The 25,585-nt window shown below is 35.1% G+C and overlaps 3 protein-coding genes across 4 annotated transcripts in view; 1 reads left to right on the forward strand and 2 right to left on the reverse strand.

Annotated features, from left to right (window-relative positions):
• LOC129944059 (tyrosine-protein phosphatase non-receptor type 61F) overlaps window positions 1–7,329 on the reverse strand; it is a 55,186-nt gene extending 47,857 nt beyond the window's left edge. Inside the window, exon 1 of one of the 2 annotated variants that reach the window (XM_056053217.1) lies at window positions 6,721–7,328. In XM_056053217.1, coding sequence (XP_055909192.1) covers window positions 6,721–6,849 — 129 coding nt within the window. In that variant the 5' untranslated portion in view covers window positions 6,850–7,328. Of the gene's footprint in view, window positions 1–6,720 lie in introns of both variants that reach the window. The other variant, XM_056053216.1, reaches the window with a different exon arrangement.
• Window positions 7,330–13,010: 5,681 nt separating this feature from the next.
• On the forward strand, window positions 13,011–13,840 carry LOC129947694 (mitochondrial assembly of ribosomal large subunit protein 1). Its single transcript, XM_056058355.1, has 2 exons — window positions 13,011–13,297; window positions 13,354–13,840. The coding sequence occupies exons 1-2, from the start codon at window positions 13,012–13,014 to the stop codon at window positions 13,779–13,781; spliced, it is 714 nt and encodes a 237-aa protein (XP_055914330.1). The 5' UTR covers window position 13,011; the 3' UTR covers window positions 13,782–13,840.
• On the reverse strand, window positions 13,798–23,945 carry LOC129947693 (rhythmically expressed gene 2 protein). Its single transcript, XM_056058354.1, has 3 exons — window positions 23,616–23,945; window positions 14,504–14,586; window positions 13,798–14,438 (listed from the first exon to the last, which is right to left on the reverse strand). The coding sequence occupies exons 1-3, from the start codon at window positions 23,768–23,770 to the stop codon at window positions 13,882–13,884; spliced, it is 795 nt and encodes a 264-aa protein (XP_055914329.1). The 5' UTR covers window positions 23,771–23,945; the 3' UTR covers window positions 13,798–13,881.
• Window positions 23,946–25,585: the final 1,640 nt, after the last annotated feature.

Below are 25,585 nucleotides of genomic sequence, written 5' to 3' on the forward strand. Positions count from 1 at the left end.
TATATCGAACAGCCGAATCTTCTTACGTGCAGAGGTCACATTGCAAGAGCTATGTCTTCGAAAAGCAATTTAATGTTCGGGGTGTTCTATTCGAACGAGGAGTATTTTGAAAGTGCACGCTTGAGCGGCTTCAATCAACCAGAGACATTCCTCTTCTTAGATAGATGCGGTCTGATGCAGGATAGATTCGCAGTTTCGCTAATCTACCACGTCAGACGACGAACCGTGGATAAGCGACTTCTGTGCAATCGGGACGTCATGGCACAAGACGGAGCAGAACTTCTTCGGTTCTGTAGGGCTGTGTCCGAACGGGACCGAACTGATAGGGTGAAGCAGGAGAACCATTTTTGGTGGCTTTCGACTCTTGATAATAGGTAGTCGGGATGGGGTTTTAAGCCTTTACCGGCTTACATACTTGTTTTATAGTTTAAGGGGTGGCACAAAAACAAATATATGTAATTACAAAAAAAAAAAATTAAAAAAAAAACATGGAATAAGGAAAAACAAAAAAAGGAAAACAAAAAAAAGGAAAACAAAAAGTGTTAGATAGTTAAGGGCCTTGCACATAAGAAAAGAATAACGAATGGACGAACAAGCGTGATTTTACACATTTGAAAAAATCAATTTCAAACAAAAACACATTTAAATTACAAGAAACTATTTGACACTTAGTTAGGATAGTAAAATTTGCGTTTTGTTTTTTTTTTCTAAAAGAAGACAATTTTGTAAAAACAATTTGATAGTAACGAATTGCAGTGTGGTTGTTAAGAACTGTCAAACTCTATTCGCGGTCCACATACCATCCACAATACAATGAATAAATTGTTTGCGCCCAAATTAACCTCAAAATTATGTCACTCTGGTTTTATTTGTTGAAAAGGCTAATTATAAATTGACAATTCGTCGCATATAAATAAAGGTCATGTCAAATAAAAGTCAAAATATGCGAACATCCACAATCCGCAGCTCGCACTTCGTAGCTCATGTGCAAGATGCTTCACATTTGCTGCTGTCGTTCTTATAGTTTTAGGTAGCTTCTACATACACTATATCAAAAAATTGTTCGTACAGGTGATTCTTCAAAATAATAGCTAAGGTATTTAAAGAAAAACAGATTTTCAACCATTCTTTTTTCAAATTTGGTATTGTTTATTATATGAGGATTAAAAACAAAACAAAATAAATTAGTACAAACTTCATGAAGAAAAAATGCAACAAATTAGGCAAAGTAGGAAATCAAAGGTCAACAAATTGCAAGTACAGTGATAAAAAACTTAATTATATATACATATGTAAGTTTTAGTAGCGAGTGTGATAACCTTTCGCTTTTATAACATCCTGAAGGCGATTCTTCATAGAGAGAACTAGTTTTGAAGTAACTTCCATCGAAATTTTGTTTCATTCTTGCAATATAAGGGCGTTTTGCCGGCTTTTATTACTTATTTTTGATTCTTGGGGCTTTTTCCTAAATAATCCCAAAGATGCTCAATGGGATTAAGATCTGGAGATTGGGGAGGATGAGGCAATTGCAATAGAGAAGCCACTACTTTACTATCCTTGATGAATGTTTAGGGTCTTTGTCTTGCACAAGTAAAAAGTCATCTTTTATGCCAATTTTTAAAGCACTGCCTTCAAATTTTCTTTTAAATTTTTTAAATATGTTTTTATCCATTGTTGTTTCTATAAAAACTAAATTTCCCACACCATTGAAGCCCATAGCTCCCCAGACCATAACATTTCCGCCTTCATGTTTCACCGTTGATTGCAAATTCTTCACATCCAACGCTATGTTTGGTTTCTTCCACACAAATCTGCGACCGTCCGACCCAAAGACATTAAACTTGCTCTCGTCAAGGAATAACACATTCTTCCAAAAATCATCTGGTTTCGAAACTTATGCATTCTCATAGTTCAAGCGTTTTGAAACGTTTGCTTTTGAAATATAGGGTTTTTTTTTTTGTACCGTGCGACCATTATATTCCTTTGAATGCAGAAAGTTCCAAACAGTTTGAGGGTTAAGCGATATTCCACCATTTGCTTGAATGTCAGCAGCTTCTTTCAATTTGTCGTTATATTTGAGCGTCTAGTATTTTCTTTCGACCTCTCCTGAGTCCACTTTAAAGCTTTTATTTTTCAAATAATTTTTTAATACATATTGAACTGTAGACCGTGGTCTAACAATAGTTGGCGATATCTCAGCATAACTTTTTTTCGTCGTTTCTAAGTTTAAAAATCAGTTTTCTTACTTCAAGAGGTACTTTTTTATGAGAAGCCTCTATTTTCAAAATAAACTTCGCAAAATTAAAAACAAAAAAAACAATTGCAAAGATCAATGCACCACGCCATACTGAGCCTAGATCTCTCAATACCATTACAATACACAATTTACATTGCAAAAAGAACCGTTATTTCCATTTTGTTAGAGAAGAGAGCAGTGTACGACCATTTGTTTGATGTACAAGTAATTTTTTGACATTCCTGGAAAATTCTACAAACGGTAAAAAAAAAACATGAGGTAAAGCTCGAAAATATTGTTGCAGTTTTGTTGCTTTTCCTATTATACATTATAATTTTATCAAATAAAGTCAATAAGCTCAGATTTGTGGTAGAAAGTTCATAGTGTAAGGAAACCCATTTATTTTCAATTGCTGTACGGGCAATTTTTGTGTATGTGTTAAATTAAGACTCCTGTTCAAATATCAAAATCAAATGGGGTGGCGCAACAGTCCGTTGTGAACCAGGGCCTAGTGACTTACAACTCTCAACCATTCCTGTGTGCGAGTACTGTTGTCAGGAATGGAAGGGACCTACAATTTTGGGCCGAATCCGAACGCCTAGTTTGAGAAAGCACTTTTTCATGACAAGAATTACTCTTGAAGGATTTGTCAATTCCTCGCAAGAGGCAGTACCCGCGAAAATTATTTTTTTAAAGTTAAGGTGGCACAGGCAGGGATTGAACCCAAGACCTCTTGCATGACAGTCCAACGCACTAACTATCATGCCACGGGTACTACAAGGGTGTATATTTTCCCGAAATTCCGTGATCTTCGATTTCAAGTGACTTTTGTTGATTGTTGGCAATTCTGCAAACTTCGCTTTATTTTTTCCCACTAATGATCGATAGGATTGAAGTCCGATGACTGAGGTGGGGTCTTGTGCTGGTTTCTGGCATAATACAGCAACAATTCCTTCACAAAAAACGATGTGTATTTTGGATTGCATTTTGTTTGAAGTAAAAGGTCTGTAGATTGACGCATACTTCTTTTAAGAACATCCAAAAATGTCCACTTGTCCATGATTGTGTCAATAAATTCAAAGTTCCCAGTCGCATTTGCCACCATTGACCCTCATAACATAACATTTAATCTCCCATGCTTAACGGTGGTATGCGAATTCTCTGTCTTGAACAGAGTATTGGGCTTTCAACAAACAATTTGCTTTCCGTCAGACCCAAATAAGTTAATTTTGGTCTCGTTGGAGAAAAAGCATCGTTCCAGAAACTTTGGGATTTGTTGAGGTGCTTTTTAGCAACTCTTCGAAATGAGAGTTTTTTTCCGAGCATCTCTGCTGTTAAAATCATTCTTCGGAAGAATACGACGAACAGTTTCGGTTGAAACTGGTCTGTCAATAAGTGTCGCCATTTTGGCCGCCAAGTTTGGTACAATCGTTTTGAAGTTTTGCTCGAATTTTTTTAAAATTAATTGTTCGTCTTGCTGAGAAAAGATTTTTTTCGTCCTCTTCGCCTCTCCGAGGTTTGTTAGTAAAGATTTATTGTTTAAATGTAGTTTTAAAATTATTTGTCTTGTAGGAATGTCAGTTTCTTTTCTTTTCGCTGTTATTTCAACAAAAAATGAGCAAGTGAATATTGAAGCGGTAATTATTTCTGCGACGAACATTGGTTTCAAATGCAATTTAAAAAACAAGTAAATATAGCAGTGCACTTTTTGAAAACTTAACTAACTCTCAATTGAGTGTACGCTCAATTTTGGGAGCAACTATATTTCTTTTATTAATAAAAAATCAAATCTTATCAATAAATTCAAGCGAGTGACAATAACACAGAGGCGTAAGCATACATTTAGGGACTTTTTCGGTATCTTATTTAGCAATCCGTAAATCTACCTAATTTAAATAAAAAGGCAATATTAATATCAAAGAAATATTGGAAACAAAATATATATTAGATTTTCAGACCCTATGGCGGCAGGATAACTTAGATTGGAATATAGTGATGTTGATGTCTTTTTAACTCAATTAATTTTCTTGGAACCCAAATAAAAACATCAACAAAACTAAAGAACTCCTCATTTTACAGAAACAAAACAATAACATAAAACAGAAAAAGACTATGTAGGTACATGAATTATTACTATTATATAAGTTCATAGCTGTCATATATTGTGTATGCGTATTCCTGTATTAAAACTAACATCCCTACAAGTTCAAACATGGGTACTCATTAATGAAGGTATGAAGTTATTCTTTAAAAAGGGAAAATTTCGACAAAGTTGACAGTATGAAAAGCATGAAGAAAAACCATTGGAAAATTATATTTTCCAAGAAAATGTTGAAAGTCTTTTACATACCTACCTACTCCCGACCTTCATATAACATTAAACTGTAATTTTGCGGTTAAATTTCTTAGAATTTTTGTTTTAAAATTGATTTAACCGTGAACCGAAACGGACCACATTGTAACAGTTTTTAACGTGATTTGTTTAAATTTTAATAAAAACCAAGGATTTTAAGTAGAACCAAAAAGCATTAGCTATGCTTCGAGAATAAAAGAGACCTTTTTTATGACCAAATGTTTTTAATTCCACTTAATTTTTTTTTTACTTTTTTTTTTAAAGACTTATGGTAAGAAGTTTTAACAATTTTAATGCAGTACATTTAATAAAAAAAATGTTTCAACACTTTAAAAGGAAACTAAGAAGGGATCCTTACACTCATAATTTCAGTCCTTAACATAAATATGTTATGAAATTTTAAAGGATTTAAAATTAATACTTCCAAAACTTAAGCTCTTTATTTTCAAAAGGTACCTATTCTATTTCCTAGTAAGGAAGACGTAATCAGCTTTCAGAATTCTATATGTGTAGAAAAACCGTATTTTTGCACCAAGTCCAAGTTTCTTGTTTGGTGAAATATGTATAGAAAGAATACGTGGAACTTGCCCACTTCAAATGTTCGCAAACATCAGGAATGTTTGTTGATTATTTATACTTAACTATAATAAAGAATTTAAAAAAAATATTCCAAGAATGAGTAAGGGACAGATGATGCCTTAAGTAACGAGGAAAATTGAAATATCAAGCACACTCAAAATATGGCAAAATATTACATCGCCGTAAGGTGAAATTTCTTGAGAAGCAACTTTTGAAAATGTCAATCAAATTCTTTTATGGATAGAATCTAATGTTTTAATTTGACTTAATCTTCCGACAGGATCCATATTACTCTCGAAAGTCGGTCGTAAGTCCCGCTGTTAGAGATACCCACGCATTGGGCTAACGTCGTTGTCGTGTCGGTGGAATCGCTACCCGCACAATTGTGTGTTATTGAATTAAATTTGTACATAATGTTTCTAGGGGAGATCGGTCTGTGGGTAGTGATGACCTAGGGCTTCTATGTGAACACATCATGAAAGTGGATCCATTTCATTGGAAACACTCAAAATAAATAGATTTCTAGCAAAAATCCAGGCCATTAAAATATAAAAAAAAAACGAGAACGCTTCACGATAGAGCAAAACAAAAAGAAACAACAACAACAAAAACAAACAAACAGTGTCTACCGCAACAATTTACCACGAAAAGCAATTTCGAATGTCACCACTGCCATCACCACCAATTTCCAATACTCTAGAGGCAACCAACTAGAGGAGCCCTAGCCTTCTTAGCCCGAGCAGCCTGAGAGCTGAAACCAAAAGCGAAACCCAAACCGTACCTAACCGAACAGAACCGAACCGAACCACCTCCGCATCCACCCGCCGCGCTGTTATCGTCTTCATCGTCGTAGTCTTCACTGTCGTTTCTTGGCACTACTTCAGGCTATAGCCGAGCCCACGACTACGACTACGACAACGACTACATCAACAACAACGACGACAACAAGGGCGAAGGCAAAGGCTACGACAACGAAGACGACGGTCGTCGCGTCGGACGGGACGGGTGTATTGCTAGTGTTTTTTTTTCTTCTTCTTTTTTCTTTCCTCAGCTTTGCTCTCTGCGTTGCCTTTCTTTTCTGATGGAGATTGATTTCCTGGAATCACACACAGGACTGGCGGTGGCTCATTGTGAGACAATTCCGGGGAATTCACCAAGAACGCAAAATAATAATAAAAAAAAAGTAATCATCATCACCAGCACCACTCCTTGGGAAACGGAAATCGATTATTTTGTTCGCTATCGCATCGCAATCGCTTGCTTTCGCCAAATTACTTAAGCAACTCGAACTTATTTAATTTTGAAGAAAATTCCTATGCACTTCTTTTACCTATGCCACTATTTAGTACCTACCGATTACGGTCGCAGAGACAGAGATGCGGAACACAATTTTCCAGCCACCATTTCCTCGCCAGGAAAATGGAGATGGACACACGAACGACATACAACGACAGGGAGAGCGACTATCGACAGCGGTATCGTATCGATGGCGGTAGCGACTGCCAGCGGTCGTCGTCGTTGCTGGAATTATTGTATAAATTGTTTTACCTACCTGGTAAGTCATGCGCCAGGCATTTTGGCCTTTTGACTCAATTTCATTGTATTCGGCTTCGATGATGCTGTTGCTGCTGCTTTTGCTGGTGCTGTTGCTGTTGCTGCAATTGCTGTTCGTGGAACTCATCTTTATTGAATTTTCAGCTTTTTCACACACTAAATTTTGTGTTTTCTTTCCAAAAAAGAACAAATACCAAATTGAAAATCCAAAATAAGTAAAAGAAAAAAAAAACCCAACAAAAATATAATATCACACACCAAACACAAACGACACTATTTTTTCACCGTGTATAGAGGGAGTAAGGAACACAATTTTTCTTTTCCAATTTTTATTCTTTTCTTTGCTTTTTTTTATTTGGTTTTCTTTTTTTCCACTTTAATTTTGTAATTTAATCAAATTACTTTTGATTGAAATTTGATAAAACGATGATGGGGAGTTTGCAGAGACACAGTCACTTTAGTTTGTTTTTGATTTATGAAGGGAAAACGATTGCGATGAGTGTTTTTAATTATAAAACGCTCGTATTTGCATCTTGCGAAAAAAAATGAAGTCAAATCCCAAATACAAAAAAAATACCACTGTCCAGTGAACTGAAGCTCGGCTGTCATTCCGGTTTGCCAACAAGGTGAGACGTGAGAGAGTGATAAGATTGCGTGAGTGGGTGTGAGCGGATTGCTGAAAGTGCAGGAGTGTTTGTAGAAAAGTACTTTCGTATGTATCTTTATCTCGTTTGCACTGGTTGGTTTTGTGATTCTGTTTCATGCAATTATCCATGGACATGAAATTAAATCACAAATGAAAATTATAAACAGATAGGTTTTGCAGGGTGAAACGTAGGACATGTTACTATCTCACTCGATTGATTACTCAGTGCTGTAGTTGGTGGTCTCGAATTTTCGAAAGTGACAGTTGGTAGAACTGAATGGAGTTGCCGTCGAAGGGTTGGTTAGCATGTTTGACCCCTTTTACACTTTGAAAATTAGTTGCCAGCAACTTTAAGGCTCTTATAACACTGTGATTTCTTAAGTATTTACTAAATTTAAAACTAAAGTGCAAACATCAGATAAAAAGAAAAGTAATATTTATTTGCTGAGAAGAGATAACTTTTCTACAAAAAAAATAAAGCAGGTGGGTTATATCGATCATTTAAAATGTGAACTTTTTCTTTTCGACGTAAAATATATCAGAGCTTTATTTTAAACAAAAGAAAATTGCAACAAGATAGGTTTTTAATTTAATACATTTAAGAATAATCTAAGACTACATTTATTGTGGAAACATCACAGTCATATTCAGTGCTGAGGATATGGGAGGACCACTGATGCAGCCTGCATAACGTCGATTACGAACCGACAGGATGATCCATTCAACATAGACGACGAAAGCCAACAATCCCGTCCTCGTGTTTAAAAGAAGTAAAGATTGCCATATGTAAGCCGAAGTCTAATAAAGCCGCTCGAGTGGATGGATGAATGACGAGCTCTTTAAAGCAGCTGGAGATAACTTGGCTAGGAGCATGCACCAACTTATCTTTATGATATGATCGGAAAAAAGAATGTCCGATGAATGAAACTTTAGTATTATTTGCCCGAGCCTGAAAAAAGGAGACCGTCTAAGCTGCACCAGCTATAAAGGAATCAGTCTACTTAAAATCAACTACAAAATCTTCTCTGCCGTAATATGTGAAAGTTTAAAACCTAACGTCAATAACCCGATAGGTCCTTATCAATATGGTTTTAGACCAGGAAAGTCCACAGTCGTTCAAATATTCACACTACGGCAGATCCTGGAAAAATCCCAAGAACACCAAATTGACACCCACCACCTTTTCATCGATTTCAAGGCCGCATATGACAGTATCTGCAGGGACAAGCTGTATAGAGTTATGTCTAGTTTTGCCAAACTCGTCCGATTGTGCAGGATGACCATGGAGAATTCACGCTCCTCCATAAAGGTTGGAAACAACTTAACACAACCTTTCGATGTCAAAAAAGACTTTAGACAAGGTGATGCGCTGTCATGTAATTTTTTAACATCGTGCTTGAAAGAATAGTGCAGAGCTCACACGTCAACACTAGAGGCACTATCTTTCAAAAGTCTGTCCAATAACTGGCATATGCTGATGACATTGACATAATCGGAAGAACTCAGCGTGATGTCAATGGGGCTTTTGTAAGTATTGAGGCAGAGGTGGCAAAAATGGGTCTAACGGTTAATGAGGGCAAAACAAAGTACATGCTGTTGTCAAGAAAGGACATACAACACCGACGTCTTGGTCAAAACATCACCATCGACAGACGTAACTTTGAGGTAGTCAAGGACTTCGTTTACCTATGCTCCGTTGTAATCAAACGCAGAATAACTCTAGCTAACTGCTGTTTCTTTGGGCTTAGAAAGTAATTGAGTGGTAAAGTCCTCTCTCGAGAGACCAAAGTGTTGCTATATAAGACCCTTATCATCCCCGTCCTGCTATACGGTGCAGAAGCATGGACTATGACAAAAGCGGATGAAAGCACCTTGGGTCAGTTTGAGAGAAAAATTCTTCGTGTGATCTACGGTCCCGCATACATCGAAGGGGAGTGGAGGAGAAGATGGAACCACGAGCTGTACGGGCTGTACAGCGACGTAGACTTAGCTGGAAGGGTAAAAGTCCAACGACTAAGATGGCTGCGTCACGTACAGCGCATGGAAACCCATGCTCGGGCCCGGAAAGTCTTCGAATCCACACCCACAGGACAGCGCAGTAGAGGAAGACCGCGGATCAGGTGGGACGCACAAGTGGAAGATGACCTCACCCAACTTGGAGCGCGAAACTGGAGACATCTGGCTAGGAACCGAGCTATATGGAGAAGTTTGTTGGGTGAGGTCCTAGTTCACACAGGGCTGTAGTGCCACCTTAAGCAAGTAAGTAATTTGTTTTAAATATTCACAAAGTATAGCATTGACTTTTGATGTCAGCCAGAAAAAAGGAGTTTACATTATACACAAAGACATAAATGTATTCTTATTGTAGTTTTAATGTCAAAAAGAAAATTGAATGAGGTATTCGATTATTTTTAAAAGCTTGGTTAATAATTTGTTTTCTATAGTTCAGGGCCGTGCGGACGAAATTGGACAATGCTGCCCAGTTTTCACCATTGAGAATTAAAATGATATCATCATTGTTGAGGAGGTTTTTTCCCCAGAAAGCGCGTCGGATTGTCTAAGGGATAGGGCATCTTACTCGGAAATACGTCACATTTTCGGTTTCTCGGAGATTACATAATGTGCACCGATTCCCTCTGGTTTTGAAAATTAATACATATCGATCTTCGAAATAATTGTTCACACCCATATCGTAATTTAATTGTCCATATAGGATTCGGGACTCACTTTGTTGAGCCGACTCTCAAAATTTTGCAAAAAAGGATGCTTCAATTTGTCCAAGCAATAGTGGGCATAAAGTTTTCCAATCCACTTTACCTGATTCAAGCAACTGGATGTCATGTTCAAGAACAATTCGAGTCCATTCTTCAAATAACTGGGATTTTTCAGAAAGCAGATGTCTAACGATTATGTTTGGTAGCTCTGTAACTTTTAATATATATTGCAGATGCATCTCCAATGTGAAGATATAGAGTGGTGCCACTTTTGTTTCTAAATGTAACACATAGGTAGGTCTATTTTTTAGGAGCCAACACATTTTTTTAATAAAATATCTTAAACGGCTTTCTACCTCCTCATACTGCTGAAGTCCCCATAGCATAATATCGATCGATTAGCTTTACTTCAAATGTTTTTGTAGAGAGTGATGGCGTTAGATTACCCCCAAATATTTATACTCATTAGAACAGAATAAGTAAGTAAGTAAGAACAGAATTATCAAGTGGGTATACAGTTTTCAGCAAAAAGTTTTCGAAAACTTGAAAATCATTCACACTTAATACTAATACTTACACGTTTTCGTTTGACATTTCAATGTTTACAACATCGACTGTCATCGATTTGTAAGCAAAAGTTTAGTCCTCTAATTATAATATGTTTAAAAAAAAAAAAAACAATAAAATGCATTGTGATCAATTGAAACTTTTTTTCATTATCTCAAGCATCTATCATTAGAAAGTAACATCGTTTTCTTTTGCAAAGCGTGGACCTTCCAAAGAAAAAAAAAGCATCTTGATTTGTTCTGAAATATTTTGAACCAGCTGCTCCCTAATGCAGTCGCCATTTTTTCTGTTGCCACGTAGTTCTGATTCCTTTTCAGGCCAGAGTTACAGCATATACTCCCCGTCCTCGTGTCCTTACAATTTCTTTTCTTATACCACAGTTGTGGTTGTTTTGAACAAATTTTCAAAATATCAAAGTCAAATATTTGTTTTAAAAGCAGACATCATCTGTTTCGTTCACATTAAATTAAGCGCTGAATGTTTTGACATTTTTGTTTGTTTGGTTTATCTTTGAATTGATGCTTTTTTCGGCGAGTTTTTTTTTATAAAATTGTGTTGAAAAAAAGATTTTTCTATGTAATTTTGAAGCCAAAACCGATAATTTCACCAAAACTGGGTTTGAATTTGGTGTGAAAGCTTCATTTCTAAACCAAAATATACAAAAATTAACTTTATTACAAATTTTTAAATCTCGAAATAAAATTTTCAAAGACAAAAGTTAAAGCTGGCCCTGAGTTGTTTTGCTTGTAAATTTTGCAATTATACAAAAGTAGTAATGAGAAAAAGAATAATAGGACACACACAAGTTAATTTTCTCATACAAGTCTTAAGAGCAAATACAAAGCTTTCAATAAAAATATTGATTGAGAAATACGGGCAATGGTCCCACAGAACTAAATAAGATCTTATGCCTTTAGTATGATTTTAAGCAATATTCACATGAGCGCAACCAACGAATGACGAATGAATTACAAAATGTGAGTATATATACGTTTGAAGACATATTTTCACACAAATTCTTAACAAAACGATAGCAATATATTTTCTATTTGATTTATGAAGCATACCTTAATTTTCAATATCATATATTAATAAATTTAAGAAAACAAAGAAAGAACTGTCAAACTTTATTCGCGTTCCCCATTATCCATACTCGCAACGAATAAAATAATCGCGAGTACTTAACCTAAACAAATCATTCTTGTTTTGGTTTCAGTGGTGAATGGTATTTGGCTTTGGCTCCTTGAAAAAATATGGATATTTTTCCAGCAGTTTTATTAGAGAAGCATATTCTCCTACAATTTTTCGATCTGCATTAAATGGATGCACATGAAATCTTTTCCTTGTTTTGTTTATTAACAAGGACACCAATAACTTTTTTTAAACAAATATAGCTTCGACTGCATTTCTCAATCGTTTGTTTTCAAAACAAAACAATAATGATAAAAACAAACAAAAAATTGTCGAAGTCAAACTTCTTTCGCGAATGTGAAAGAAATGTCAAAATCGATGAATATTCGTTCATTCGTTGGTTATTGGTCGTGCTCATGTAAACATTCCTTTATGTTTGTTTTATTTGTTTGAATATTCTTAACGATGAAAAAAAATGAGTTGTTGATATTTTAATGATCTGTAATTTTTAAAATGGACCTAAATCGATCTACAATCGACAATGTTTGATGAAACTGAGGTAGCTTGGTTTAGCCCTGTGAATTCATTTTAATTTTTAGTAAATCAAAAATCAATGATCAAGTGTGGGGAATTAACGAGCTAAGAAGTTCTGTCTGTTTTCACAATTCTGTTCTGTCATCTACAAACTATCTAACTATCTCAGTCTATCTCATACAGTAATTGAAGGAAAACAAACCCTTAATGTCTCTTTCTCTCTTTTAATTTTCTCTAGCTTAAATACAGAAAAAAACAAACAAAGTGAAGATTTTCGGTCACGTTTTTTCTAATTTAATACTTCGTAATTTAAGTATTCTTTTAAAACAATCTTAAGTTGTTTTTTTTTTTATTTATGTATGTTTATTTTTATTTATGCATATATTTTCAACTAAAAAATGAAAATAATCAATTTGTTGAAGTGACTCTGGCTCTGTCGTGGCCAGATTTAGATACCCGATTGTTTAGGGCTAGCTTTAATGTTCATAAGTGCTTTTTTCCCAATTCATGTAACCCTGGCTTAGAAACTTCCTAGTGAGTACTCACTTATGTGATAGGCACAGGTTATAAAAGATATTATAAACAAACAAACCCTCGATTGATATAAATGTCAAAAACAAGTGTCACTTTTGACATTAAGTGCTACAACTTCACACATTCACATTCACGATAAAATAGAAATTAAAATAAGAAAATTATGTTATCTTCCCGAGTTTTTCATGTAATTCACGATATTCGCTTAAGTTTTCCGATTATTTCGTATACAAAATATTTTCACCATGAATTCAATAATCCGGAACCAATAAAATCTAAGGATGACACCACACAACAGATTCCATCGAATGTACGTAATAAATACAAAGTTTTCCGCGACGAAGATTCTCCAGAGATTTTCGATGTCGAAGAAGAAAAGGAACGTTATCAAATAGAAGATGAACCCGAACAGGATTTAAATGAAGACTTTCTGGGGCTAAATTTAGAACGTAAGTGTAGTCTTCCATTTGGAGCCAAAATTAAATTGTATTTTTGCGTGTTTTAGATGGAGTCCATGGTGTATTTGATGTCGAGGACCTAGTCGACGTGCTTCGAATGGAAAACGCCGAAGACATCTTCGTTTGCACTGTCCCCAAAGAATATAAATACGTTGACTATATGGTCGTGGTGACTGGCAGAAGCTTTCGACACATGTTGGCCACAGCCGAATTTGTCCGACGTGTGTTTAAGAAGAAGCGCTATCAAGGTGAAAGTCTACCCAAAATCGAAGGTGAAAAGAGCAAAGACTGGATGGCCATGGATTTGGGAAACATGACTCTACACATTTTCTCAGCAGAAGCTCGAGAGAAATACGACCTAGAATCGCTATGGAGCATAGGATCGCAATATGATCAAGAAACCAACAAACCAAAAGACCCTCTAATCGAGTTGTTCGAGAAACATTCGAATCTTCTCAATAACCTGAAGCCCTAATACTAACAAAACACAATTAAAGCTTTAATCTTTATTTAAATATAAATTTGTATTTCTCAGTCAAAAGTTTTCCTATACCTATTCTAGGCCCGCCTTCACTTTACCACGTGATAAAATTATTCGATAGCTTTTTGTGAAAATCGAACAAACTTGGGAACACATAGAAATCCTGAATCTTCTCGCCATACTTGTTCACCAAATACGGAGGATCTTTCTCGTGAATGAGTGCAGCATTCCAGCCGGCATCCTTGGCACCCAAATAATCACTTATCGGTGTATCTCCCACATGCAGACACTCCTCAGGCTTGAGGTTCTCCATTTCAGAGTATTTCATGGCAATTTTGAAGATATCTTTACTCGGTTTCTCGGCTTTGACGTCATACGAACACACTACGAAGTCAAAGAAATGATTGATCTTCATGTTGCGCAACAAAACATCCAGACGAGGATCAAAGTTCGAGATGACACCGAGTGCAAATGGTGGTTGGCCTTGTTCTTTGGTGCCCAATTGTTGTTGCATTCGTAGATATTTGAGGAGTTCTATGGCTCCGTTTGCATGTTGCCATGCTGCACTGGTCTTGTATAAGTCCAAGAGGGTTTCTGTGAATTTGGGAAGTTTTTCTGGTTGGATTTTTGCACCACTTTCCGCAAAAGTTGCTGAAAAACAAATTGTTTGTTATATATGGTTCTTTTTGAGAAATGTTTTCAATGATTTTACGTACAATCAATCAACTGCATCCACCAATTTTGCCAGCCTAGCTTTGAGTATTTTCCGAAGTTTGGATGAGCTCTGTTCATGCGCCGCCTAAGGAAAGGTAAACATATAAATTAATTGGGATACAAATTAATGTTTAAAAACTGTTTTAAGATTGATTGGAATGGAAACCAAAATAATGGAGGCTAAATAAATTATGAAGGTACAGCTTATTCTATCAAAAAAAACTTTAAACACTTGAAACGGTTGAAAGACCGTATCTCTATGAGAAAATCCGCAAGATATAAAAAAAGAATTTACCTCGGAATATTTTCCTTTGACGATATTTAAAAGGCGTTATTTGTTTACTGTTTCTTGAAAGCTCAAATTATTGCATACTGAAATAAGATCTTAAGTTCCTGGAGAAATAAACTACAAATTTTAAGGAACATTTCGGAAAATGGGTAAACATTTCTAAACAAATTTCAAGAAAAACTCCCACTATACAAACCATGGGACTAGAAAGGTTTAAAGCTGCCTGTCTGGTTAAAAAGGAAATATAAAAATATATAAGCTATTTAAGGTTTTAGACAAGGTGATGCGCTGTCATGCGTACTGTCATTTAACATCGTTCTTGAAAGAATAGTGCAGAGCTCACACGTCAACACTAGAGGCACTATCTTTCAAAAGTCTGTCCAATTACTGGCATATGCTGATGATATTGACATAATCGGAAGAACTCAGCGTGATGTCAAAGGGTCTTTGGTGAGTATTGAAGCAGAGGCGGCCAAAATTTCTTTAACGGTTAATGAGGGCAAAACAAAGTACATGCTGTCGTCAAGAAAGGACATACAACACCGACGTCTTGGTCAAAACGTCACCATCGACAGACGTAACTTTGAGGTAGTCAAGGACTTCGTCTACCTAGGCTCTGCTGTAAACGCAGAAAACAACACCAGCGCTGAGAACAAACGCAGAATAACTCTCGCTAACCACTGTTTCTTTGGGCTTAGAAAGCAATTGAGCGGTAAAGTCCTCTCTCGAGGGACCTAAGTGTTGCTATATAAGACCCTTATGATCCCCGTCCTGCTATACGGTGCAGAAGCATGGACTATGACAAAAGCGGATGAAAGCACCTTGGGTCGGTTCGAGAGAAAAGTTCTTCGTGTGATCTACGGTCCCGCATACATCGAAGGGGAGTGGAGGAGAAGATGAAACGACGAGTTGTACGGGGTGTACAGCGACGTAGACTTAGCCGGAAGGGTAAATGTCCAACGACTAAGATGGCCACGTAGAGCACATGGAAACCAACGCTCCGGCCCGGAAAGTCTTCGAATCCACACCCACTGGACAGCACAGTAGAGGAAGACCGCGGATCAGGTGGCGCGCACAAGTGGAAGGTGACCTCACCCAACTTGGAGCGCGAAACTGGAGACATCTAGCTAGGGACCGAGCTAGATGGAGAAGTTTGTTGGGTGAGGCCCTAGTTCACACAGGACTGTAGCGCCACCTTAAGTAAGTAAGTAAGCTTATTAAGCAGATTAAGTTACATGCATAAGATTGCGATATTTAATTGACGGTTTTAAGAAGTAATATAAGTTTGAGTATCAGTAGCCATTAAGAATATTGAGGAGTTGAAAATGAGAATGGATGCCGCTGCCAAGAAATTTTCTTCTGTACGTTTTGAATACTGGGCAGGTTCTAATGAAGTGCATGGTATTTTTCGATTCATCCATATTACACAATGTACATATTCCATGTGTTTCCCTTTGGAAGGCTCTTCCATTGATAGTAAAGAGCCTGCAGCGTGCTTTAAAAATTATGGAAATCATATCACGTGAATTGGAGTCATCAAAGTAGTTCGGTATTCCAGAGTACATCAAGTTGCAATATTCATCTTGAAATTGAGACTGTGTTGTACTAACTATAAATTCGGTCCAGTGTTTTTCTTTCATTTTCAGTAAGAGAATGTTATGTAAGCTGGGCCATTCAAGTAGATTCATGTCAAAAGAAAAATCCAACGAACATCCATGAAACAGATCTAACCATTCCTTAGCCCACAAGATTTTCTTGTTTATAATGGCTTTCGATAAAATGGTGGGTAATCTATTATTAGGAAGATTTAGATTTCGTCTTATGAACGAAAAATATAGCTGGAGGGACGTTAGAAAACTCTTTGGTTAACCTGTTTCAATGTGCAGACCGTAGTTAGTCGTATTATTGGGCAGAAAAAAAGCATCTTTTCAAGACGAAACGCTGCAATTTTTTGACTTGGTCGCGGAATTCCCAAACTTGAGCACAGTACAACTTCATAGCTTTTGAGGGGACATTGTATATTTTGAACTTTGTTGAGTGTTGGACGGTATTGTCTCGCAACAGTCTCGACCACGTTGCATTAATGGTATTTTTAGACGCTCCCAATCTGCTTCTTAGATGTTCATTCCAAGACATGTTGATTGTATTGATTAGACACCTTTATTTTAGAATTATTGTAAAACCATTTTTCGCACGCTGCTCTTCTTCCACCATTGCGAAATATTACTATTTCCGACTTATCAAGATTTATTTCAAGTTTCCATTGAATGCAGTAAGCCTTAAAATCAATTAACTTAGCAAATTGGAAGGATTATCTGACAACAGTACAATATCGTCCGCATATGGTAGAAATGGCAATCTCAAGGCAACAGCCTGAGATCCAATTAGCGCTGTAGTGCGCCGTTTTGATAATCGTCGGCATATAAGAGGGCGTTTATTTGAAGATCGTCTAAACCAATACCGATTGGAAGTTCCACACGAAGATCATTTAAAAATAGATCGAGCACACATCCTTGACGAACATCTTTCTTTTTACATGACCAAAAATTACGGCGAAAAATACTGCAATGTCCCAAAGGCAGTAAGAATTTTTAGTTATTTGTAAAAAATAAGGAATTCTTCCTCTTCCTCGGTTCCTACGCTTGTTGTCAATGAAACTCCTTTAGTTAGCTCTATTGATAAAGCCAACTTATTTGCAAGGCAGTTCGCCGAAAATTTCACCTTACCAGATAGTGTCATGACTCCCCCAGTTCTTGAACGCGTAAATGATTCTATGGGACCAATCTTTTTTCGTACCAGAACTGTGGCGAGAGTTCTTAAAGATCTCAACATTCATAAATCCGCTGCCCCAGATGGTATCCTCGCTATTATTCTGAAGAGGTGTTCTTCCACGCTAGCGAAACCACTGCGTAAGCTTTTCCATCTATCCTATTCTTCTGGGCTAGTTCCGAGTAGTTGGAAAACTGCATTTGTTCAGCCAATTCCAAAAAAAGGCGAATCTTCTTCTCCCACAAATTACCGACCGATAGCACTAACGTCCCTTCTTTCTAAGGTTTCATGGAAACGCCTATTAATTATCAGCATAAGAAATATCTTGAGGAACGGAAGGTTCTTAATGACCGGCAATACGGCTTTCGTAGCAATAGGTCCACTGGTGATCTCATGGTTCATCTCACCAAACAGTGGAACAGATCTTTACATCGTTTTGGAGAAAGTAAGATTATTGCACTTGATATTTCAAATGCATTTGATAAAGTCTGGCATCTTGCTCTCTTATCGAAAATGCGTGCTTTCGGTATCGACGAATCTCTACTTCGTTGGATTAGAAATTTTCTTTCGAACCGTTCAATACAAGTTGTTTTGGACGGATTCAAGTCTGAAACTCATAAAATAAACGCTGGTGTGCCCCAGGGTTCCGTTTTGTCTCCGACACTCTTCCTCATTTTTATAAATGATCTCCTGTCTGCTACTTCTAATCCAATACATTGTTTCGCTGACGATAGCACTCTTAGCTTTTCATATTCGTTTACAGACTCACAACCCTCCTCTTCGGATGTGAAACTGCAACGGTAAAATATGATAAGCTCATTGAATTCTGACCTACACAGCATTGTATACAATGGGGAATAAAAAATCGTGTGGAATTTAATGCTTCGAAACCGCAATGCTGTCTTGCATCGTTAAAGCGAGATAAACCGTCTTTCCCACTATCTATGAGTGGCACTTGCATCAACGAAACGGAAAATCTTGACATCCTCGGAATGTGCATCAGTACCCACCTTTTGTGGAGCGATCATATACGCGATGTTGCTAAAAATGCCGCAAGATGTCTAGGTTTTTTGAGACGTTGCAAGAAATTTTTCTCTCCGTCTAATCTGGCTACAATCAACAAAACCTATATACGTCCGAAACTTGAATATAACTCTCATCTCTGGGCTGGTGCTCCAGTAACTTATTAAAGCCTCTTGGACAGTATTCAAAAAAGAGCTTTTAAAATGATTGGTGACATTAACATCATCAACTCGTTTACATCACTCGAACATCGACGCAAGGTTTCTTGCCTCACCCTTTTTACCGTTATTTTAACGGACTATGCTCTAGTAAAATAGCCAGTTGCATTCCTCCCGTTAAACAATTTTACCGTAATACCCGCGCTTCTAGGAATGCCCATCAGTTTACCCTTGAGCCCAACTTAGGCCGTACTATGAAGTACAGGGATTCTTTTTTTAGCCGTTCTACGCGAATGTGGAACGCCTTGCCACGCTCTATCATTGCCTGTCATTGCAATGTTCAGAAATTTAAAACCAATGTACACCGACACCTCCTATCCAACTCTTCCCTCTTTTCCTAAGGCTCACATTGTGTCTTTGGCATATTAAAGGTATAAAAAACCCTTTTAGTGTTTGCTAATTATAAAAAAAAAGTGGGGAAGAAGTCTGTCAAACACGAACCATCCCAAACAGCTGAAGTAGTATCCTTATAAAGAGACTTTATAGTAGCCAGTATCTTCCAAGATATTCCCAGAGTCCATAGCTTATAAATAAGAGTATTCCTGTCAATGCTATCAAAAGCAGCCTTAAGATCGATGAAAAAAGCGTAGATTTTCTTCTTTTGGCAGAGTTGAAGTTGAATTATGCATGAAAGATTATAAAATTGGTCCACAGTAGAATAGTTGGTTCTATATGCAGCTTGAAATTCATGGATGATCTTGTTTTTTTTCTAACCAAGCTGACAGTCTGTTCAAGAGAAGTGTAGTAAATAGCTTATAGAGCGTAGTGATAAATGAAATTCCTCTACAGTTTGACACAACATTTGCATCGCCTTTCTTGAACAGCGGGTGTATTATGGATTTTCTGAAAGATGATGATAGCGTTGCAGTTTCAAAAATCTCAGTGAATAACTTCTGTATTTCTTTAATAAGAGAAGGACATGCATTTTCATAAAATTCATACGGTATCACAACAAAACCAGGAGTTTTTAGAACTTTTAATGAAGATATAGCAGAATATCAAGCCTATTCTGCTATTCATGGGGGGGAATTTTACTTGAATTTTCACTAACCATTATTCTGCTATTCATTCGAAGTGAATCTGTGTATGTCGGTAACGTCGGTAATACTGCACGGCATTCATTCTATACAATTCAGATCCGCAAATAAAATGCAGCGGATTTTTCATTTGATGTCTGATTTGTTAATTTTTGACACTTTTTAAAATTTCTCCAAAGCTCTCTTTTTGAGGATTCTCTTATCCCTCTGCTTACGATTGGAACAAAAAGTCAAATACTGCCCATTTCCAAAAAGTACAAAAATTATTCTGTTTAGGTGGATTGATTAAACTTAATTTTTGTATGAATCAAAACAATGGGCAGGTTCAGACAACATAAGGGACTTCATTTGCAGTCGCCTTCATTCTTTGAACGCAAATTTTCACCAAGCCTAGTTAGTTTTTCAAGTGTCATAAATTTAAAATTCAGAAATTTACTTTACAAATCTCTACTTCAAGTTCATAGTACATAAACTACCAAAATCATTACTGTCTACAAAACCCTCCTCAGGCAAGCTACAAACCTATCACGATTTTTATTTTGTATTGCAAAGAAATATTACTTATTTCTTCTCCAAGTTGACAAGGAACCTTTTTATAGAAAGCATTAAATGAAGTTGTGCAGAAAATAAATATATCGTACAGTAATAAAGTTCAGCTTTTAGTTGAATTAAAAAACATGATCAATTGTCATTTTGACATAAGTTGACTTGACTTGATAGTTGGTAAGATTTTTCTTGACTAACTTTCCAGTCAACTTTCCAATAAAGTTGCTTTAATTGAAAGGCAATTTTTTGGCAGCTGGCTAATCCGATGCTAGAAACTTGCCTTACTTTCAAGTCCCTTACATATGTCGACTGAACATGTCCAATTTATCCAACATTCCCAAGATTTTTACATGAACAGCTCTTTATTTGAATGTCAAATTGGTTTGGGATAATGTAGTTCACCCGATGGATAGCAGAATGCAAAGGCATTGTGAAAGGGAATCGAATATACGATCCACGTGAATAGCAGAATAGTGCTGATATCTCGTGCAGCTCAATGGGGGTAATCTAACTCTGGAACATGTCGCTGATTAAGAGCGTATGAGCTGAATCATTTGATTGCGAGAGTAAGCTTTAAAAATTCATTTAATTTTACTGACGTTATAGTTTTAATCGAATGTCCGCGTATTTGCTTAGCCTTTGCTTCCATCACTCTCGGACTGAATGAACAGATTCAAGACTAATAAGGCTAACGAAATATGCTTGTTTTTTAGTTCTACATAAAATCCTATATTTGTTGTTGGCATCATAGTAGTTCCTACGACGTAATTCCAAGTTCAGTTTTTTTTGAAGAATTTAAGGTGTTTAAGAGCATTTTTCCTGGCCATAAAACAAGCTAAAAAAGAGGCTGGGATGCGACCCACACTGATAAAGTTTGTCTATATGTACCTACTCGTAACAATTTTTACCAAATTTGCGTACTATTTTTTGAAGATTTTATTTTTTATAAAAAACGGATATTTTCTGTGAAATAAATTAAGTTTGAAGCCATTATTTTTAATTTTTGAAAAGCTATTTGATTCGAAAGTAAATTTTTACCAAGTTTAAGTATGTTTTTTTTTAGAGTTTTATTTTTTGTAAAAAAACTGTCAATTCGATTTTTTTCAAAATTTTATCGAATGTTAAAAACAATATTTTAAATTAGTTTGAAGCCAATATTTCCAATTTTTGAAAAGATATTTGAGTCGAAAAACAATTTTTACCAACTTTTGTTAAATTTTGTTTAGGTTTTTAATTTTTTGTACAAAAACTGTCAATTATATTTTTTTAAAAATTTTACTGAATATTAACAACAATAGTTTTTGAAGTTAAAAGTAGCTTAAAGCCAATGTCTACAATTTTTGAAAAGATATTTGAGTTGAAAATAAATTTTCACCAACTTTTATTAATTTTTTTTAGGTTTTTATTTTTTGTAAAAAAAACTGTCAATTCGATTTTTCCCAAAATTTGTCCTAATGTTAAAAACAATATTTCTTATAATCAAAAATTAGTTAGAAGCTATTATCTTAAATTTTTGAAAAGATATTTGAGTCGAAAATCATTTTTTACCAACTTTTGTTAATTTTTTTCAGTTTTTAATTTTTTGTAAAAAAAACTGTCAGTTCGATTTTTTTCAAAATGTTACTGAATGTTGACAACAATATTTTTTGAAAGATAAAAGTAAATTAAAGCCAATATCTCACAGTTTTGAAAAGATATTTGAGTCGAAAATCAATTTTTACCAACTTTTATTATTTTTTGTAAAAAAACTGTTAATTCGATTTTTTTCTACATTTTTCAGAATGTTGAAAACAATATTTCTTACAAGATGAAATAAGTTTGAAGCCTAAATTTCAAGTTTTTGAAAAGATATTTAAATCGATATTCAATTTTTACCAACTTTGAGTAATGTTTTTTTTAGATTTTTATTTTTTATAAAAAAACTGTCATTTCGATTTTTCTCAAAATTTTATCAGATGTCAAAAACATTATTCTCCGTTGTACAAAATGGTTTTGGAGATGAAATCATATTTTAGTCGTAAAATTTTTTGATGTGACAAATTTTTTTTTCAGTTTTTTTGATGTATAAAAAAAAACCGTTAAATGGATTTTTTTCAAAAAATACACTTCGTTTCGACTCGTGACCTTGAAACGTCGAGAAATGTCAAAATTTTCAATTTGACAAATCGGACCCATTACAATAACTTCCTATGGGAAGTTAAAAAAAACAAGTTGTTTTTGGCTTAAACTTAACATTTGGTTTCATGGGAGCTCCGTTTGCTTCATAAATACAGCTTTTGATTGCTTTGCATCGTTCATCAATTGAATCTGTTGGTATTATGATGGAGGGTACAAGTGGCTCGGGTTTATTTCTGTAGCACCTCTTTGGTCATACCATTTTGTTCTAGAGATACCTCTTTGGTTGGTATATTCTGCAGTTACTGAAGATTTTGGAAAACGTACGAAAGGCAACAGTAGTCAATCATTGAAGCACCTCTACTACTTACAAAAGTATATTCACCATTTTTGTCATTAAACCTTCTGTCATTAAGAACAAATGCACCAATATCATCAAAAAGTTCAATAAATTTGGTGCCATTACCGTTACGTCTATCTTAAGTTGACCTGCGTCAGTCACCTCTGCATTATTGACACTAAACAAACGTTGGCTTTCTTTAGGAATAAAATCAAATACAAATTCTTATCAGTTTGAAAATTTCATAAACCTGACCTCAATCTATTTGTAAAGTACATTTGTATGGAAACAACATTTTGAAGCAGTGTTTCTTTTTTTCCTAACACCTTTTTGAACTTAAATACCAAGAACTCAAAGGTTATAGTAGATAGGAAGGTACATACTTGGCGAAATGAATTGAAGTGCTGCAATAAGAACTGGTATTCCATTTTCAATTTGCTTCAAAATAAGTATCTAATCAGTAAATTTATTTAATTTGTATGACTTGGTTACAACAGAAGCTTTGGGATTAAATACTTTTTAAGACGGTTGAAGTCGAAATGACTCTGATTTTGTTTGTAAGAACATTTTTTTTTTTATTTTTCCAAAGGAGATATGACCACTAATGATTTTTTCACTGCTCAAAAATTGCAGTATTTTAAAATGCAGGAATAGTCAACCCAACTCACAGAACCGTATGTATCCAAATTGAATTTAATAAACTTCCAGATTTGAAATTAAAAACATATCCCACAACTTTTACACACACGAAATTATTTAATACAAAAATGTTCCTACCAACTATTTTTAAAATGCAATGCAAGCTCTTGATCTTCACAACGTACTCCAAACATAGCTCCAATTTCTCCATATTGCTTTCCAGGGCTAGTGCGGAATTTCAAAAGTGTATCCGTGACATCGAATGTAATCAACCGCAATCGACTAAGACTCATTTTAAATTACAATTTTAGTTTTCTTTTTTTTCCTTTCGTTTCTTATTCAACCACAAATCAAATGTAAATCAATAAATTAATAAACAATTAACGTTCAAAAGCATCCGAATCGAACCGAACAGTGTGACTAGAGTCAGTAGTAACTGATTACTGATTAGTTATTGCATGAGAATTATTCGCTTTGCATTTGATAGGCAAGCTCCAAGCCTCTAAACTTTATATTTTATTCGAGGTATAAAATTGTACGTAAATCATCTTTCGTTAATCTTTCTTGGCTCACATAATAAAATTGATTGTGTTCATATCTTTCGAATTCTTATCAAGTGGAACAAAATTTTGTTTGAGATGCCTTTTTTAATTTTTAAAGAATCAATATGCACCTTTGACGACAGAATCTTCTAAAAAAATCCAATTAAAATGAAAGTGAATGGTGATTGGAATGAAGTGTTATTAATCAAAGTAAATCACAATCAATAAAATATTTAAAAACGAACAGTGAATCAAAGTGGCAGGTAGTTTGACTTAAAATCGAAATTTTGAGAAACCTTGAATTCAATGACACTTTCATTGTTTTAAAAAATACGTTTTGGATTTAATTTTAAGTGCTGATTTCGTGTCCGAACTTCGATCTTAACTACAGCTCAAATTTTGAAAATTCCCATATTCGAACATTATTTTCCATCTTGTTTCGAGAATAGTTTGTTACAAAAACTAACATTTTTATATTAAAAACGGTCTTATCACAAATGTTTCAACTAAAAAGAATCTTAATTATAGTCTCAGAAAGGCTTACATAAGAGTTTTTTTTCTTCGAATTTAAAAGGGAGAAAAAAGGGGTCGGTGTTTTTGTAGTTTTTCGTTTTCTGTTAAAAAAAAAGATATCAGTTGGATTTTTCTAAAAAAAAATGAGTAAAAGTTAGCAATAATACTTTGCATATGATTAAGTAAGTTGATAAGTTGATTTCAATATCCATTCATTTGTCCGAGAATTTTAGTCCAAAACTAAAATTTCTAAGAATTTTAACAATTGATAAAAACGTTATATGTTGATGCATACAATTATTTTTTATTAGCAAAATATACGAGTTGACAAATATTATGTTTTCAGTTTGTTTTATTTGAGAGATATTTAGGACCAACTAAACTTGTTACTAAAGTTCGATTTTTTAGCTATTGTACAGGTTCAGCTGACATAAGGGACTTGAGAGTTAGGCAAGTTTCTATTATCTGATTGGGAAACTGTCAAAAAATTGCCTTACAATTAAGAGAACTTTAATGGAAAGCTGACTGGAAAGTTAGTCAAGAAAAATCTCCCTAACTTTCAAGTCAAGTCAACTTCTGTCAAAATGACAATTGATAATGTTTTTTCGTTCAACTAAAAGCTGAACTTTATTATTCAATGATTTATTTATTTTACGCACAACTTTATTTAATGCCTTCTGTTGTGAATTTGGAAAAGAAATAAGTCATATTTCTTTGCAATACAAAATACAAATTTTGATGGACTTGTAGCTTGCCTGAGGAGTGTTTTGTAGACAATAATGTTTTTGGTAGTTTGTGTACTATGAACTTAAAATATAAGTTTGTGAAGTAAAGTTCTGAAAAAAAAATTCATGACACTTGAAAAACTAACTAGTTGCCTTGGTCAAAACTTACGTTCAAAGAATGAAGTTGACTGCAAATGAAGCCCCTTATGTTGTCTAAACCTGTCCATTATCTTTTTGGCAACACTGGTTTAAACAGCTGACGCACGTTTCGTGTTTTGTTTAACTGTCAAACATCTTCAGTTTGGTCTATAATTTAATCGTGAATCGT

This window comes from Eupeodes corollae, chromosome 2 (assembly GCF_945859685.1).
Source record: "Eupeodes corollae chromosome 2, idEupCoro1.1, whole genome shotgun sequence".
Taxonomy (NCBI): domain Eukaryota; kingdom Metazoa; phylum Arthropoda; class Insecta; order Diptera; family Syrphidae; genus Eupeodes; species Eupeodes corollae.

Coding starts and splice junctions, on each gene's coding strand:
- LOC129947694 (XM_056058355.1), top strand. CDS start 13,012: ATGTTATCTTCCCGAGTTTTTCATGTAATTCACGATATTCGCTTAAGT. Junction 13,298..13,353: donor TCTGGGGCTAAATTTAGAAC/GTAAGTGTAGTC, acceptor TGCGTGTTTTAG/ATGGAGTCCATGGTGTATTT.
- LOC129947693 (XM_056058354.1), bottom strand. CDS start 23,770: ATGAGTCTTAGTCGATTGCGGTTGATTACATTCGATGTCACGGATACA. Junction 14,587..23,615: donor TTGCATTTTAAAAATAGTTG/GTAGGAACATTT, acceptor ACCTTTCCTTAG/GCGGCGCATGAACAGAGCTC. Junction 14,439..14,503: donor GTGGATGCAGTTGATTGATT/GTACGTAAAATC, acceptor TTTGTTTTTCAG/CAACTTTTGCGGAAAGTGGT.